Source organism: Oncorhynchus kisutch, linkage group LG19, assembly GCF_002021735.2.
Source record: "Oncorhynchus kisutch isolate 150728-3 linkage group LG19, Okis_V2, whole genome shotgun sequence".
Lineage (NCBI taxonomy): Eukaryota > Metazoa > Chordata > Actinopteri > Salmoniformes > Salmonidae > Oncorhynchus > Oncorhynchus kisutch.
In genome coordinates, this window is record NC_034192.2 from 4796573 (window position 1) to 4815774 (window position 19202).

The window sequence follows — 19202 nt, forward strand, 5'->3', positions numbered from 1 at the left end:
AACTGGATGTGGGAAGTTGATTCAGGGGTAGTGCTGTTCTCAGGGTTAGTCAATCTTGGCAAGATTCCCTTCATACTAGTAGTGAGTGCTTGCACAAGAGAACATGCATGCACTTCTTGTTGATTTAGTCAATTTTAAGAATGAGATAATGGGTGAGATTTGAGACAACTTCTGCAAGTTGCAACTATGCCCATAGAAATTCACAATTATAATTTTTATAAGTTTTTCCATCAGTTCTTAGCCTGCTAATAATTGATTTGGTACATTTAAGCAACAACAACATGCTCAACTAACTTCCTGTATTTCAACACATTTTGCCATGGTGCAGAAAGAAAAATGTGCAGTTTTATAATTCTGCTCTACAGGCTAAGAGAACATGTTGCCGTTTTAAAGCTAATTTCCTGCAATTCTAAACGTTTTGCCATGGGTTGGGGCCCCGGGGCGCGTGCCCTGAGCCTGACCCTGCATACCTGTTTGGAATCTGGCCCTGGCTATTATGCAGGAACATCTACAAAGTATAGGCCTAATAAGAACATCGGGAGAGAGTGTTACCCAGATGTTTATTTGTAAGCTTTATCAAAGGTTTCCTAATAGATACTTTAAAGATGCGTATCTAGATTGTCTTCATAATAAGCAGTTTATAAAATACCTTGAACCATCAAAATAAATTATTTTCCTTTAACTTGAATGTTGTGAAGCCAAGAAATACATTATTCTATTCTATCGTATGCTGTTCTGATACAAAAGACTGAAGTACATGAACAGGGTGAAGACATTGCAAATTCATGGAGCATTGGGCACATAAAATATTGTTAATATTAGTCTCATATTCCATATATAATATGAGTTGCTAATGTTGTGTTGCTGAATCCTCAGCTCACCAACAGATCTGAAGACAATTTGTCTGTGTACAATAGTATAACAAACAAACAAATGTTCAGCCATTGGTGTGTTGAATGGTGTTCAGTGGGCAGAGTTTGCTGCACACTGTGTACCCTGCTTCAGACACCTTACCAAAATGACCTTGTCTGTTTATTTGAAACACTCGGAAGTCCTGAGGTCCTTTAGGGTAAAGTTGATCTTAAATGATCTATTGAGGACTCGGATTAATGGCAAATATTGTAGTTAGCAGCTCCTTGGAAAAGCCCTGAGGGTATTTGTAAAATGGCCATATGGAGAGCAATTAAGGAAAATGATGGATGTTCCAAGAAGTCAAGTCCTGTCTCCTCAAGCGCAAGAGTGAACACACTGAATGTACTTTATAATTGATCATGATTTCTGTCTCACTTCCCATAGCATTTGCAGCCTCTATAGACCTACTAGAGTGAAGAGCAATGCAACGTGGGAAGTCTTGCAAACATGTTGATTGAAGTGCTTACACAAGACTTGCTTGTGCACATCTTTATCTCGTCACACTGCCGGCGTCTTTCGTTCATTGACTGCTGTCGGCTCAGATGTTGTTGCCCACGTCCCCTGCACTTCATCAATGTCATCAGTGAGTCTCTGGTAATTACCCACAATGCTGCTTACTCCCCAGAAAAATACCTATCTTGAGTCGACTCTGGTACCTGGAAACAATGATTGAGCAACTCATCAATCTGGCTGGCGTTTCGGTCCAATGTGATTTACAAATGCCCTGACTAATGTTTTCCATTTGAGTTTCTCAGGCATCAATCAATGCTAAACACGTAATTCTTACACACAGCCTTTGTGGCAGCCTGCAAGTAAAGGAGTTCATATATCAATTGAATTAAATGTAATGAAATTCCTGGTGTCAGTTGATTCAGTTTGCATTGGCAGAACTCTATCAACAACCTGTATTTCACAGAAAGAGATCCAGAATCCAAGTAGTGCAATATAGGAGGATAAATGCATTTAAATTAAATCACCTTTTGACAGAATCCCTTTTGATTGGAAACCTTCCATACGTATATGATGATTTTAGAAGTGGTCAGGAATTGACTTTTTGGATCTGAATGTCAAAACATTCAAGAGATGAAGGTGCTCGAAGTTGACACATTTTGCATACCCCACCATATCACAAGATATCCATGTCTTCATCACTGGAAAAGATAACCAACAGTTGAGATTGATATCATTTAAATGCTAACAACAGGGTTGTCAAACTATTTGATCATTTCTGGAAAAACACGTTTTTATTTTATAAAGATAATGCTTTAACCTTTAACATCAATTATCCAAAAACGAATTATGTTTTAGTTCACACACAGTATGTTGTAGCTTAGAGCCTATTTCACATCATCTGAGGTTTTTGTGTTGTGCCTGCCATCGGTTGAGACACAACATGCTCTTGAATACAGAGTGGGTGTCATGTTTTGGCTGATAAATGTGCTAAAATGGAAATAAATAGACATGTTAACATTCAAACATATCAACAATTCCCTGTGGGAAAGTCTGGAGAATACTTCTAAGGATTACCACACAAAATTGTGTGAATGCAGATGCTGTGTGGGAAGAGCCTGTCTTTTGGGAAATGGCAGTTAAAGACAAGTACACTAAATGTAGACTACCAAATGCCAAAACCCTATTTAGACCAAATTACCATCTATTAAAAGTAAGTTACTAAATATAGTCCAGTCTGTTACATTCTCTATGAAATGGGCTTCAAGTGATGTAATTTAAGGTAGTGAGCTGAGCTTTGCCATTATTGATGTACAGGATATCACAAAAGTGAGTACACCCCTCACATTTTTGTAAATATTTGAGTACATCTTTTCATGTGACAACATTGAAGAAATTACACCTTGCTACAATGTAAAGTTGTGAGTGTACAGCTTGTATAACAGTGTAAATTTGCTGTCCCCTCAAAATAACTCAACACACAGCCATTAATGTCTAAACCGCTGGTAACAAAAGTGAGTACACTCCTAAGTGAAAAATGTCCAAATTGGGCCCAAAGTGTCAATATTTTGTGTGGCCACCATCATTTTCCAGCACTGCCTTAACCCTCTTGGGCATGGAGTTCACCAGAGCTTCACAGGTTGCCACTGGAGTCCTCCTCCATGACGACATCACGGAGCTGGTGGATGTTAGAGAACTTGCACTCCTCCACCTTCCATTTGAGGATGCCCCACAGATGCTCAATAGGGTTTAGGTCTGGAGACATGCTTGGCCAGTCCATCACCTTTACCCTCAGCTTCTATAGCAAGGCAGTGGTCGTCTTGGAGGTGTGTTTGGGGTCGTTATCATGTTGGAATACTGCCCTGCGGCCCAGTCTCCAAAGGGAGGGGATCATGCTCTGCTTCAGTATGTCACAGTACATGTTGGCATTCATGGTTCCCTCAATGAACTGTAGCTCCCCAGTGCCAGCCACACTCATGCAGCCCCAGACCATGACACTCCCACCACCATGCTTGACTGTAGGCAAGACACACTTGTCTTTGTACTCCTCACCTGGTTGCCGCCACACACGCTTGACACCATCTGAACCAAATAAGTTTATCTTGGTCTCATCAGACCACAGGACATGGTTCCAGTAATCCATGTCCTTAGTCTGCTTGTCTTCAGCAAACTGTTTGCGGGCTTTCTTGTGCATCATCTTTAGAAGAGGCTTCCTTCTGGGACGACAGCCATGCAGACCAATTTGATGCAGTGTACGGCGTATGGTCTGAGCACTGACAGGCTGACCCCCCACCCCTTCAACCTCTGCAGCAATACTGGCAGCACTCATACGTCTATTTCCCAAAGACAACCTCTGGATATGACGCTGAGCACATGCACTCAACTTCTTTGGTCGACCATGGCGAGGCCTGTTCTGAGTGGAACCTGTCCAGTTAAACCGCTGTATGGTCTTGGCCACCGTGCTGCAGCTCAGTTTCAGGGTCTTGGCAATCTTCTTATAGCCCAGGCCATCTTTTATGTAGAGCAAAAATGATTTTTTTTCAGATCCTCAGAGAGTTCTTTGCCATGAGGTGCCATGTTGAACTTCCAGTGACCAGTCAGTATGAGGGAGTGTGAGAGCGATGACACCAAATTTAACACACCTGCTCCCCATTCACACCTGAGACCTTGTAACACTAACGAGTCACATGACACCGGGGAGGGAAAATGGCTAATTGGGCTCAATTTGGACATTTTCTCTTAGGGGTATACTCACTTTTGTTTCCAGCGGTTCAGACATTAATGGCTGTGTGTTGAGTTATTTTGAGGGGACAGCAAATTTACACCATTATACAAGCTGTACACACACTACTTTACATTGCAGGAAATTGTCATTTCTTCAGTGTTGTCACATGAAAAGATATACTCATATATTTACAATTATGTGAGGGCTGTACTCACTTTTGTGATATACTGTATGTCCAATTTAAAGTGGTTAAAATTCATTCAAATGTTGATGACAGTAGTATTACAAATATACATTTTAATCCAGTTTTTTTCAAATGGTATGTTTACTTTTTGAAAATACTAATATTAATGGACCAATATACCAACAAATCTGAAAATTAATAGTTAGATGCAAAAATGGCATTTCAGCTTGTGGTGCCTGGCCTTAGTGCAGTAAACTCTCTGTAGCTGGTTTGTCTGCATGGCTCAACATGATAATGGATTTGTACAGGTTTCTGATCAGCCACTGATTAATTTGTCCAACCTGAAGGTCTCTGTAAATCCCAGTACCAAGCGATAAAGCAATACTTCTTCCTATTGTAGTGCACGATATATTTCATTTTCATTCTGTGTCTGGCACGGGGCACGGGCGGGCAGTGGACACTCAATGATCTCCTGTAAACAGGGGCTGCACTGGGTTTAATCATAAGGGCTCTTCCATTCACCTCTCTCCCTCTCTGTTAGATATGAGGAGTCAGTGTGAGCTTGTATGGGACCGAAACGCACTGTCCACTCACTGGCTACTCATTAAGGGCAGGTTGAAGCCTATGTATAAGTCTATATAATTATTATTTTATCGTACTATGATTGACTTTAAACCCAATGTTACAATATGCCAGCATAAAAGTGGATTTATGAGACGATATTTAGTGTAATTACAGTGATTGTAATTTTATACCCTACTGTGTGACTGGGTTTAATGTAGCAAAGCAGTAGATGTTTAGTTTCATTAATCTAAGTCATTTGTCAGAAGTCATTTTGAAGTAGCTACTTCTGAACCGTTTCCTCACAGTTTCAATTTTTTATTTTATTTCACCTTTATTTAACCAGGTAGGCTAGTTGAGAACAAGTTCTCATTTGCAACTGCGACCTGGCCAAGATAAAGCATAGCAGTGTGAGCAGACAACAAAGACTTACACATGGAGTAAACAATTGACAAGTCAATAACACAGTAGAAAACAAAGGGGGAGTCTATATACAATGTGTGCAAAAGGCATGAGGAGGTAGGCAAATAATTACAATTTTGCAGATTAACACTGGAGTGATGAATGATCAGATGGTCATGTACAGGTAGAGATATTGGTGTGACTTGATGTGACTGTGTTGGATGTTTGCCAGTTTATCCTGACAAATTTTGGCTTCTCAGAGATCAGAAATACAAACTAGTTGGCTACATTTGACATTTTTAAATGTTAGTCATTTAGCAGACCCTCTTAACCAGAGTGACTTCCAGGAGCAATTAAGGTTAAGTGCCTTGCTCAAGTCTTGCAAGTCCTGCATGTTGGAGCTCAAAGCCAGGGATTCGAACCAATGACCTTTTGGTTACTGGCCGAACGATCTTAACCTCTAGTACTAGATCACATTTGATTTATTCTCATTTGGCACCTGGACGTGTCACCTGCCTTTTCTGCCGAGACCTGGCTGGTTGAATGAAAGTTGTTGAGTGCATAAGGTAAATGTCTCATGTGTCTGTCACAGTACCACTATACAGGATATGTAAATGGCATTTCCCTCCCTCTCCATAGGGAATAGGATATGTTTTCCAGAAGAGCTGACATAAAGTGCCAGCACAACACCCACATGTTTACACTGATTTCCTCACTGCTCTCTTTGATCAGCTGTCAACAGCTGCCCGTTGGATGGATTTGAACAGTCCGGAACACCGCGATGGCAAAGCAGAATGTCAAATCAAATGTTTTATTTGTCACATGCGCCGAAATGCTTACTTACAAGCCCGTAACCAACAATGCCGTTTGAAGAAAAACAAGAGTTAAGAAAATATTTATTAAATAAACCATAAGTAACAGAATAAAATAACAATAACGAGGCAATATACAGAGGGTCAAAGTGCGGCGGTACTGGTTAATTGAGGTCATATGTACTGTACATGTAGGTAGGGGTAAAGTCACTATACATAGATAATAAACAGCGAGTAGCAGCAGCATAAAAAGGGGGGGGGTCAATACAAATAGTCAGGGTAGCCATTTGATTAACTGTTCAGCAGTCTTATGGCTTGGGGGTAGAAGCTGTTTAGAAGCCTTCTGGACCCAGACTTAGTGCTCCGGTACCGCTTGCCATCACAAACGTAGCCAGAGTAGACCAAAAACAATGTCAGGCTAGTTCACCCCAAAAAAGCTACTTGCCAATGTTTCCCTGGTGCTTGTGTGTGTGCAACATGTCACGGATACTTGTGAATACAGCAACAAGATTAGAAGGTGTCCTCTTGTCAAATTGATTACTCTGCTGTTTTTAATGACTACTAGATAAGAAATTCTTGCCTGGACAGGAGTCAGGAGATCCATGCATCCATCTACTGGATCAATTCTCCCCGTTTCCCTGTTGCAGATTATAGCAGGAAGAGGATGGCATCCTTCAGCTTCAGTGTATTTTGTTGTCACTGATGTTGTTACCTGCTGGTTTCATCCTCAACAACCATAATAGCAATGTATCATTCCTTTGAAATGGGGCTTGAACAGATCATCTCTGCCAACCTTGAGCTGCCTTTTACCTCTTGGATGTTGCAGTCTGCGCATAAGCAATGGTATTTGTTTGTTCCTGACTTCCTTAAATGCTCCCTCTCTCTCTCTCTCTCTCTCTCGCTCTCTCTCTCTCTCTCTCTCTCTCTCTCTCGCTCTCTGGAAAGTGTCATCAATTCACTTTCAGTTGCAGGGTCTTAAGAGCACTGCAGTCTAATCCCCTCCTCTTTTTAAAACCAGAAATGTTTTCCACATGCTAGCGCAGCAGCCCGTATGGATGTGAGTGCATAATCTTCCAGTGTCCTTTTTTCTCACTGGCCTTAAGCCCTCCCTCCATCTCACCACTTACCACCCGAATACAATTTGCATCTGCATGCAGCTGGGTGGAGCTGCTGTGCGGTTGTGATTCGCCAGCACATATGGCCTGTGTGGAGTTGATTACAAGTGCAAGCTGAAAGCACTTTAATATGAAGGATACAGTATGGAGTGGGTTGCTGAAATGCAATCTTGAAAAATGGCACAGCGGTACACGGTAGGCTGCAGAGTCATATTCTCTTCCATTGTTACACTTTCCCACATTAGAATGGAAATCTACCTGAAAGTGAGATCATTGATTTTCCAATGTATAAGTAGGCTTTGCTGAGAGGAGCCTAGACGTAATTAAAAAGAAATTAAATCATTTGAAACTTAAACATTGTTGTCTAGTTTATAACTAATTGTTCACCGAAAAATCAGCCAGCTAAATACAGTTGAAGTGGGAAGTTTACATACACTTAGGTTGGAGTCATTAAAACTCGTTTTTCAACCACTCCCCAAATTTCTTGATAACAAACTATAGTTTTGGCAAGTCGGTTAGGACATCTACTTCGAGCATGACACAAGTAATTCTTCCAACAATTGTTTACAGACAGATTATTTCACTTATAATTCACTGTATCACAATTCCAGTGGGTCAGAAGTTTACATACACTAAGTTGACTGAGTCTTTAAATAGCTTGGGAAATTCCAGAAAATGATGTCATGGCTTTAGAAGCTTCTGATATGCTAATTGACATCATTTGAGTCAATTTGAGGTGTACCTGTGGATGTATTTCAAGGCCAACCTTCAAACAATTGTAGACCTCCACAAGTCTGTTTCATCTCAAGACATCAGTTAAAGCTTGGTCGCAAATGGGTCTTCCAAGTGGACAATGACCCCAAGCATACTTCCAAAGTTGTGGCAAAATTGCTTTAGGACAACAAAGTCAAGGTATTTAAGTGGCCATCACAAAGCCCTGACTTCAATCCCATAGAAAATTTGTGGGTAGAACTGAAGAAGCGTGTGTGAGCAAGGAGACCTACAAACCTGACTCAGTTACACCAGCTCTGTCAGGAGGAATGGGCCAAAATTCACCCAACTTATTGTGGGAAGCTTGTGGAAGGCTACCCAAAAAGTTTGACCCACTGGGAATGTGATGAAAGAAATAAAAGCTGAACTAAATCATTCTCTCTACTATTATTCTGACATTTCACATTCTTAAAATGAAGTAGGGATCCTAACTGACCTAAGACAGGGAATTGTTCTAGGATTAAATGTCAGGAATTGTGAAAAACTGAGTTTAAATGTATTTGGCTAAGGTGTATGTAAACTTCCGACATTCAACTGTACATCTTGAAAATGTCCCTCATTTGCTTTAAATATATAATAGCATTTACAACTGAAAATGTACAGGCCCATGAAATGCTGTAGCCTACAGTGTGATATGTCATCTTGTTTCAGTCCTGCTTCCTCCATTCTAAAGGATGTACCCACAGCCATGGGATTGAGCACAACCTCTATGGAGAGGGCGGCATTACATTTTCCTTGGGTTTTGGCCACACTGCTACAGGTCATACAGTAGATTTGCCAAAGCTTTAAGCTGTAGCTGCAACAGACATTAGCAAAGGCAACAGTGATACAGAGAGATCCCAGCCCAGAGCCAGTTCCTGTCTATGCATGGGTCTCCTTTCTACAGTACTATAAACATGGGGATTAATCTATAAACCCTACACCATCTGCAGTTCCACGCCATCACTGAAACCCGTTTATCACTTTGTGGTTACTGTCGACTACTATATCAGCATGAGGCTGCAGGACAACAAGAATCCCCTGCCATTAGCACCCCTGCCTATGAAATTGTCCGTGAATAATTCAATATAAAAATGTTCATATCAGCTATTCAATTGGGCTATATGTTAATCCAGTCCCATCCACTCTCAATTATTTGCATAAAGATATTTATCCCGCGGTTGTTCGGTTTGACAGGACCATTGGGTCAGTCCGATAGAGCAGCGGCGCGGGAGGTGATCCCCTCTCCCTTCCAGCCACTCCCACCGACGAGCTCTGTGCTCTCACTCGCCCGTTTAGCTTGAGTTGCTTCAGATGCTGCAGCTACCGTAGTCGCTCTATCTCCCCATAACAGCAGTCATGGCGACAGAGGTCCAACCGCTCACTCTGGATCGAGGTAAGACGCACAACCATCGGATTCGCTTTCTTGTTGAATTATTTATGGTTCCCGAAACTTGAGCGAACGATGCATTGGCGGACCACATTTAAGTTGAAACTACTATATGCTATTATTTCAATTTTACATTCGTCAGTTTATATTTCTCTCTCGCTGGATTCCGTTATTGGCTGGGAATAAAATGCCTGGACCGTTTGATGCGCACTCTGCAAAATTGGATAAAACGGCTTAATTAAATAATACTGTTCAGCAATATTATAACGAATGTGTTATTAACCCACAGTATTACATCCCACTGCATATGAATAGAGTGGATTTATCTCTGTTATGTAACATTCAGTAGAATATTATCTCGCTGTATTCTTCACTTCGTGATTGGGAGAAATAATTTATTGGGCGCAGGGATCCAATCACGCGCAAATCCTTACTTCTCTGGATATCCGACAACTTTTGGATGGGTAGGCGTAAGAATAGATAACAAACAGCTTTTTTAATCGGTTTATATTTTTCTTGAATATAATGGTAACTTGGACAGTAATAAGGGGTACAGGTCTTCACCCCATAGCATACCTGTTGTCGGCAGTGAAAAATGAATTCACCTGCGGCATTATTCTAAAAGGAAGGGTGAGTCCACAATGTCGTCTACCAATAGCCTACGTCATATTTTGAGTCGTAATAGGCCTTCTTGCACGCGGACAACAATTTTGGACCCCCTTGTGGCCCCCCCTGAATGTGGAGTATGAAATCATTTTTACATAACAAAATTTTGCTACTGTTCTGTTTTTACATCCCTTATTAGACAGTGGCAACGATGATGATTATGAACATGGTCTTTTGCCTGCTAATGCCTGCAATGTAGTGAAGAAAACGATGACAACAATAACGTCTAGTGTAACTGGCCCCTCTAACAGTACAACTGGCTCCAGATTGCCCCCCCCCAGTTGAACTGGTCTAGGACCGCCACTGAATGTGTAGACTACGTTTTAGTCTGTAACTGTGTAGCCTATAGAGTGCTTAAAACGAATCCGGTGGTGAAATGCATTAGTGTGGCGGCATGACACAAATGAAAGGGGGTGGTGTTAAAAATAGAGAAAGATGATACATCTGGAAAAAGTAATGGACATGGACACTTTGAATTATTGCTACAACAGTCAGTGACAGTAGGAACAACTGTAAACGCCTTGGAATAAACAACTCACGGGAATGTAGAAGGCAAGAGGATACAAACATCTATCTAAATTGAAAAATGACAAATGGTGACCACTCTACGTTGTGTTGAACACAGCATTGCGCATGAGTAATCGAGCCTGGTTGTTATCATGAAGGATGGAATGGATGTAAACCGACCGAGGATCCTCAGTGAGTGACCTGTCTTTATACCCAAGGAATAATGGATAATATAATGGTTTTATTCTCATTTTATAAAAATTGGCTCATTTTGAATGATTTACGGTTAATTCAATGCTCAGTGGCAATTGGATTCATTATTGCGTGACTGCAGCAACTGAAAGGGGCTCTATATGAGTCAAACGCCTTCACATACTGTATATGAGCTGTGTGTGCAAGGGCAAAAACATGATACAGGGTAAAATGATAAACAAGAAGCTCTGCCCAGTTTCCTCCCACCATCATCAGTTCAAAGGACTCAGTAATTAGGGGAAGGAACATTTCTGGCATTGAGATTCTATTGATAAACAGGTCATTCATTATATGACACATTGGGAAAGTTTTTTTTAAATCCCCAGTTAAACTGTAATATAAATGCCAGTATAGGTTACTCAACCTTTTCCATTTTGTTTGCATAGGTAGACTAGTGAGTCAGAGCTCCTATCATTTCAGAGAGAACATTCGGGTGGCTGCTGTATCCACATGCTCTGCACAGCAGCATTAAGTGGTCACTGCCCCGCAGCAGTGATCATGTAGGGGATCATAATGATAGCTTTACAGGAGCTGTCATAGTCTTTGTCCTTTGTCGCTGTTGCCAATAGTGAAGAAACACTCATTTATATTGAAAAGAAGCCTGTTTTTTTTGTTGAAAGCAGGATGTGTTAGGAATTTGTCACAAACACACAAAGAGGCGGGAAACTCAGTGTTCTTTGAGGTCATGACTGCACTTCCTGCTATTGTCTCAGGAAATGACTCAAACACCACTGTCCTGTGGAGAAACAGCCTGTGTTGGAACCTCCCTGCTCATGACACCAAAGTTCTCCTCCAATGATTGAATCTCATTCAAACACTAACTGGCTCCAGGCATGCCAAGACTATTGAAATGGATAGAGATACTGAGAGAGTTCTCATCAACCGTGTGCCATGAAACCCTAATAATATCAGTCAGGCTGAGGCTGTACAGTAATCACAGTGAAATGTGTTAGTGTTCTTTCTGCCACATATTTTCAGATGGAGATGCATTTGAGGCCTTTGTGAGCAGAATTCCTATCTATTTGCTGATTGAGCAGTGTAGGAAGACACAGATGGTCAAACAGGTTTCTGTGCTGTGTGAAATTACAGTGGATTTACTAAGAGGCCAAACATCGAGGGAGAGCAGAAGCTTGAAATGTGGAAGTCAATACTTTTTTGATGCTCTCCGTGCATGGTTTATTGCCGTAATAAATATAGAACAACCGCACATTTCCTTGCAAGTTATCGCTGATCCTTTGTTTGAGTCTATTCACAGGGGAGAAAGGGCAACACACTGTAGCCTACTCAGGGCCCTAAGCATGTTGTCTCACCATACTGCAGATAGGCTTTGCTTTGCTTGCAGAGGTCACTGGGTTTGTTCATTGTTGCGCAGCAACCTTCCTCTTGTACCTTGCTTTGGGTGATAACAGAGAGGAAGGATTACAGGTGAGGTGAACAGCCAGCTCAGCAATTTCATCAACGGAGAGCTGTTTAGAATGGCACAGCTCTAGGTAAGCTCTCATTAGAACCACATTGAAAGGACATTTCATTTGTTTGGGATGGACATCTGCCAGGTAATCAGTCAGAGGAAGGGAGACAAAAAACAAAGTTCAGTGTTATCTGCTTCTGCCTTAGACGGTCCCCATCAGGGCTCATTAGCCTAAGAGTGATTTATTTTCCCTCTATAGTCAGGAATGTCACTGCAGGGCCATTTAGTGTTAATTCACTCGGCTTATGGGGGGGATTGATAAAGTGAGGTGCGTCCATTTAAGAAGCTGTCCTGTTGAGGAGCTGGCCTTGTGTCTGGCAAGCCCCTGCTGGCCTGTTCCTCTGCTCATCCAGAGAATGAGCACAGTAGAGGTTTTTTGTGTGGTAATTTCAGTGTGGTTGCCAATGGCACAAAGGATACGCGGGTCAAACTGGGAAGTGGCAGATGGCATGGCCTCTCCGGGGCAATTTATTCTGGCATGTGTAATTCAGCCATTCTGGTAGTGACAGTGTTATGGCACTGCTCTGGGAAACATTACATGTGGGAGTGAGGAATAGCTCAGACTAGTCTTGAATCAATCAGCTATGAAAAGATTCTCTATTAGGACCTTAGATGTCCCAGTAGAGATGGAGAAGATGCACCTGCGTTGCAGTCTCTGTTTTCATCAGCCCCATGTCTTAATGAGCCAGCTGAGTTAATTGGACATGCTTATTTACACCGCACAGCACGTGCAGATATTGGAAAATATATTCTATTCAGCTATGCCCTCTATTATCAACAGGGCAATTATGTGAGTATATTGGAGCACTGCCCAGTTTTGCAAACAGCTCAAAATCATGTTTAGACTTTTACTCAAGTGTAGAAAGCAGTGAAGCACTCATTGTTTAATACTGCGGCGTCAAAAGGCTTGGACCCCCAGGAAGAGTGAAATAAGCCGTGCCTAAGGCAGGACAGCACAGACCTGGTGTGTTTCAGCACAGCAGCATTGCTAGCTGCTTGTTGTGGTCTTCACATTTATTTATGACACATCCAGAATGATGGCTGCATTAGTAGATCCAGTCATCAAAGCAGAGCAGAAAGGGAACTCTGTGTACTTGAAAGGCTGACTCATTCTGGAACTGGTGATTGTTTTAGACACCATGCTGTTTATAGTTTGAACATTGTATTTGATCAACATAATACCATTCATTTCTGTGGTCGTCCGTCATTGATTTGATTTGAGGAAATCTCAAGGTAACACACAGCACAGTACTGTATATTATAGATGTATCACTAAATGTCTTGACATTGTCAGTCACAGAAACAGATTCATCACTAAACGTCTTTACATTGTCAGTAACAGAAACAGATTTCCACAAAACGTCTTTACATTGTCAGTCACAGAAACAGATTTACCACAAAACGTCTTTACATTGTCAGTCACAGAAACAGATTTACCACTAAATGTCTTGACATTGTCAGTCACAGAAACAGATTCATCACTAAACGTCTTTACATTGTCAGTCACAGAAACAGATTTCCACAAAACGTCTTTACATTGTCAGTCACAGAAACAGATTTACCACAAAACGTCTTTACATTGTCAGTCACAGAAACAGATTTATCACTAAACGTCTTTACATTGTCAGTCACAGAAACAGATTTACCACTAAACGTCTTTACATCGTCAGTCACAGAAACAGATTTACCACAAAACGTCTTTACATTGTCAGTCACAGAAACAGATTTACCACTAAACGTCTTTACATTTTCAGTCACAGAAACAGATTTACCACTAAACGTCTTTACATTGTCAGTCACAGAAACAGATTTACCACTAAATGTCTTTACATTGTCAGTCACAGAAACAGATTTACCACAAAACGTCTTTGCATTGTCAGTCACAGAAACAGATTTACCACTAAACGTCTTTACATTGTCAGTCACAGAAACAGATTTACCACAAATGTCTTTACATTGTCAGTCACAGAAACAGATTTACCACTAAACGTCTTTACATTTTCAGTCACAGAAACAGACTATAGTAGACTAATAGCTTGTTAGATACGCACTATTAATTAATTGATTCCTCTTGGAAATTGCTCTTTAGAGGACACTGCTTTCAGTAACACTTCAACAGCACTTTCAAGAATATTTCTCTCCCAAAGTTGGGCACTCTCTAAAACACCTTCATCGTTGCCTTAGAACATGAATTAGAATGAGCATAAATGTTTTATTTGTTGGCTGCCTCAAGAAATCTTTCCCACAAAGAATTCAGATATCATTTTTATTGCTTTTACTTCTGTCTTTATTGCTGTTAGGGACACATACATCGGCCCATTAGGAATGTATTCATACGTACACTGGAGGTCGCACAGTATCATTTTGGTTGGCCACAGGGATTTCAGTAAACACTCAGTTTGCTTCACTCTCTGTTGTAATTGGAGACGGATGATAAACCTTTCAAATAGAGAAATGTGTCATTACCCAGTCAGGAGTGATTGTTGAAATAGAAAATGGTAGATGAGAGCCCTATGTGACCGCCCCAAAGAACACGTCTCGTTACTTTCAGCTCATCCAATCAGGCAATGGTAATGTGTTCTCACTGCTGTGTGGCAAAGAGAAGTTCAACTAGGTCAGATGTTTGGCTAGTAGCATCAATGTTCCCGACGACACAATGCATAGCAATGTACTGGTGTTTCATACTTTATTTATTTATAGAAGACCGAGGCAAGAAACATGCCTCTCCAACTTCACAGATTGAATTCATGTGAATTAGGAGTTGTATGTTTAACTTTTAACAACCATTGTTTTTCATCTCTTGCTCCCATCCTTAATGACACTTCCAATAAGAGCAGCACTATCACCTGGACACCTCTGTCTTCCCTTGAAAATATGTGTCAAAGGGATTTTTTATTTTTTGCAAACATGCCTTGCAGATGATCTAATGGCAACATTGATTTGCTGTTGTGTCGGCGTTAAAGCTGAACATACAGTAACTGCTCTTTTAATATTTTCATTTCGCGGAGGAGGGTTGAGTCCCACAGATGTTGCACACATCTGGACCCCTTGAGTCCATCTCTAGAGTTGGTGAAGCGCCAAGGGGGCTGAAGTCTCATTGGAGTGTGGAGAAGAGGAACGACGAGGAGAATGGTAATGACTTAGTAGTTGAGTGAATCCATCTCATTGGAGTGTGGAGAAGAGGAACGACGAGGAGGATGCTAATGACTTAGTAGTTGAGTGAATCCATCTCATTGGAGTGTGGAGAAGAGGAACGACGAGGAGGATGCTAATGACTTAGTAGTTGAGTGAATCCATCTCATTGGAGTGTGGAGAAGAGGAACGACGAGGAGGATGCTAATGACTTAGTAGTTGAGTGAATACATCTCATTGGAGTGTGGAGAAGAGGAACGACGAGGAGGATGCTAATGACTTAGTAGTTGAGTGAATCCATCTCATTGGAGTGTGGAGAAGAGGAACGACGAGGAGGATGCTAATGACTTAGTAGTTGAGTGGATTCCCGCCACTGACTTCCATTGGTTTCAAATGAATCCATCTCAGTGGAGTGAGGAAATCCAAAGAGAGGAGATCTGTAGTCCTACAGGACTGGCATCCTATCCTGGGGCTTCACTGAGCCACGTTCTTTTAATGAAGTGGAATAGAGAGAGAGAGAGAGGGCCAGATCCATGCATACTCTCAAGTTCCTCTCTCAGATGGGTTGGAGTGTTAGTTAGTAAGGCAGGCCAGGATGGTGTTGGCTGACTGTGTGTTTACCCTCCAGATGTACTGTAGTTATTCATGGAGTGGCTCCGGCTTGGTAACAGGCCACGCCATGTGGGCGGTGAGGGTATTCTTAGTGGTGTGTAGAGCTACTCTTACAGAGCAGTTTTCCTTTTTATTAGCATTGTAGGCTGAGGGACAGCAACACGGAACCCAAACCAGGTGCGCGCGTGCGCCATCGTGCATTAATTAATTTTGTCCCCCCCACACCAAACGCGATCACGACACGCAGGTTAAAATACCAAAACAAACTCTGAACCAATTACATTAATTTGGGGACATGTCGAAAAGCGTTACACGTTTATGGCAATTTAGCTAGCTTGCACTTGCCAGCTAATTTGTCCTGGGATATAAACATTGAGTTGTAATTTTACCTGAAATGCACAAGGTCCTCTACTCCAACAATTAATCCACACATAAAACGGTCAATCGAATTGTTTCTAGTCATCTCTCCTCCTTCCAGGCCTTTTCTTCTCTGGACTTTATATTGCGATTGGCAGCTTTCATAAATTAGGTGCATTACCGCCACCAACCTCGTTTATCTTTCAGTCACCCATGTGGGTATAACCAATGAGGAGATGGCATGTGGGTACCTGCTTCTATAAACCAATGAGGAGATGGGAGAGGCAGGACTTGCAGCGCGATCTGCGTCACAAGTAGAACTGGGCCAGATTTCAGCCCTTGGCAACGCAGACGCTTGTTGGCACGCGCGAGCAGTGTGTGTGTGCAATAATTGAATAATATAGATTTCTAAATTTATTTTGCAACGCTCGCACACGCGACACGAGCGGTGTAGTCAGGGTATAACGTTGATGCTAGTGGTGGTGTAGCTCAATATGACCATGGTTTCACACAGGGATTTGATGTGATGCGTCATTATAACGTGTCTTATTTGGGAGTCGTTGCAGACAAAGCTATGTGGATGTGACATAACTCTGTACCTGTATTCCCATAGTTATTGAAACAGCAAATCACCCAGGGCTGCCAAGCAAATCTTATACCCTGGGGGTTTATACCACTTAGATCACACACAGAGGAAACCATTTGATGTCTCACTCCTCACACCGTAGACAAAATACAGGATTCCAGCAGAAATGCCTGACGTAGGCAGCTCCTCACAGGACTGGATGTTGTTCTATTACTGCTGCATGTTCTACACCAATTATCACACGACACTATCCACGGTCTGTCCAAGACATTCTGTCCACAAATAGCCATCTACTTATTGAAACAAATCGACACGACAGTGCTTGTAGAGTGGATGAGCTAGCAGACCAAGGGAAGCAGGGTGGATGATGGGCATGATATGTGTCACGATGCAGCAAATGAAATGCAACTTTTTATTTATTTATTTATTTTTATTTTTATTTGACCTTTATTTAACCAGGGAGGCTAGTTGAGAACAAGTTCTCATTTGCAACTGCGACCTGGCCAAGATAAAGCGTAGCAATTCGACACATACAACAACACAGTGTTACACATGGAATAAACAAAACATACAGTCAATAATACAGTAGAACAAAAGAAAACAAATAGTCTATATACAGTGAGTGCAAATGAGCTAAGTTAAGGAAATAAATAGGCCATGGTGGCGAAGTAATTACAATATAGCAATTAAACACTGGAATGGTAGATCGGCAGAAGATGAATGTGCAGGTAGAGATACTGGGGTGCAAAGGAGCAAAATAAATAAATAAATAAATAAATAAATACCAGTATGGGGATGAGGTAGGTAGATAGATGGGCTGTTTACAGATGGGCTATGTACAGGTGCAGTGATCTGTAATATGCTCTGACAGCTGGTGCTTAAAGCTAGTGAGGGGGATGTGAGTCTCCAGCTTCAGTGATTTTTGCAATTCGTTCCAGTCATGGGCAGCAGAGAACTGGAAGGAAAGACGACCAAAGGAGGAATTGGCTTTGGGGGTGACCAGTGAGATATACCTGCTGGAGCGCGTGCCACGAGTGGGTGCTGCTATGGTGACCAGTGAGCTGAGATAAGGCGGGGCTTTACCTAGCAGAGACTTGTAGAATACCTGTAGCCAGTGGGTTTGACGACTGTTGGAGAGGGGAGGCTTTTATGACCGATTACCTGTAATAACTCTAGGAGCAGGAGAGGCTCTGCTGTAGTCTAGCCCTCATCACTGGTTTAGGGGGATAACAACTGTCACATCTGGTAGCAACAATCCCTATTCACTGCTGGGGTGTTGGCTGACTGGTCATAGACACTGGACAGTCTGAATAGGGGAGATGGGGCATGACATATATGGCCTCGTTACGGTATTTTTGATATTCAAATGAAGGTCTAAAATACTGCCTTTGATTGCTTGTAGCCTAAAACATTTCCGGACTTTTCCGGACTGCCAGATCTTCTTCTCTTTCTCCTTTCAAACAACTTGATACCCGGTCGAAATCCTTCCCTTTAGCAACCAAACACGGTTTGCTTTACTTTTACAAAATAGCTTCTTAGCCTAAAACCCAGTTTATTTCAAAGAATGTATTTATTTAATTCCCCAGACCGAAGTTGAAAGCCAAACTACTTGAAAGTGGTGCTGAACAGGTGGAGACTCCCAACTATTGTTTTTGATCAGTGTCAAAGTACAAAAACTGACCTCCCGAGAAATCCCATCTATAAACAAAAATGTTTTAGAAATATTAATCTTTGAAGCGTTGCTCAATGTTGGAGGCCTCATCAAAGACCTTGACGAGGATGAAGAAATTGGTGCTAATGGGCAAATGAGAGAAGGCAAAAGCTCTCCTGATCTAGCCCCGACCTCGCTATAATGATAAATAAACACTCATAAAACTAACCAGGCTGCTTGGAATAATACCAGCAGATTACTGGCCACTCATTAGTGAAATGCTAACTCTCTTTTTTACCGATATGGTGCACAATATTGTACAACCTCATTCACCTTACTTACTTACTTTAGACGCTTATTAAATCTGATGGAAATTCTGTACATTAGCTACATTACCATTGCAGAGCTCTGTTGTAAAGTAGTAATGAATACTGTTTTATCCCTCCATACACACTCACAGGTTTAGAGAAAAGTGTCCCCTTTCCTGTGTCCAACTCCCTATGGACCAGCTGTAATTCTGCTCTCGTCTCCCCGTAGTTTCGGGTTCTTGACCAAGTCTGACATTTCAGGCAACAACCTGCCTCTAGGGTGGACTATACCACCCACACCAAGTCTCAGCCTAAGCTTTGAGTGTTCGGCCAGTAACTGAAAAGTCGCTGGTTCGAATACC

At 41.7% G+C, this 19202-nt stretch overlaps 1 protein-coding gene across 4 annotated transcripts in view; it reads left to right on the top strand.

Annotated features, from left to right (window-relative positions):
- The first annotated feature begins 9134 nt into the window (after positions 1-9134).
- Positions 9135-19202, top strand: part of lin7a (lin-7 homolog A (C. elegans)) — a 32275-nt gene continuing 22207 nt past the window's right edge. The window contains exon 1 of one of the 4 annotated variants that reach the window (XM_020509434.2): positions 9135-9307. In XM_020509434.2, the coding sequence (XP_020365023.1) occupies positions 9271-9307 (37 nt within the window). In that variant the 5' untranslated portion in view covers positions 9135-9270. Of the gene's footprint in view, positions 9308-10504; positions 10667-19202 lie in introns of those variants that run through there. The other 3 variants (XM_020509433.2, XM_031797899.1, XM_031797900.1) reach the window with 3 other exon arrangements.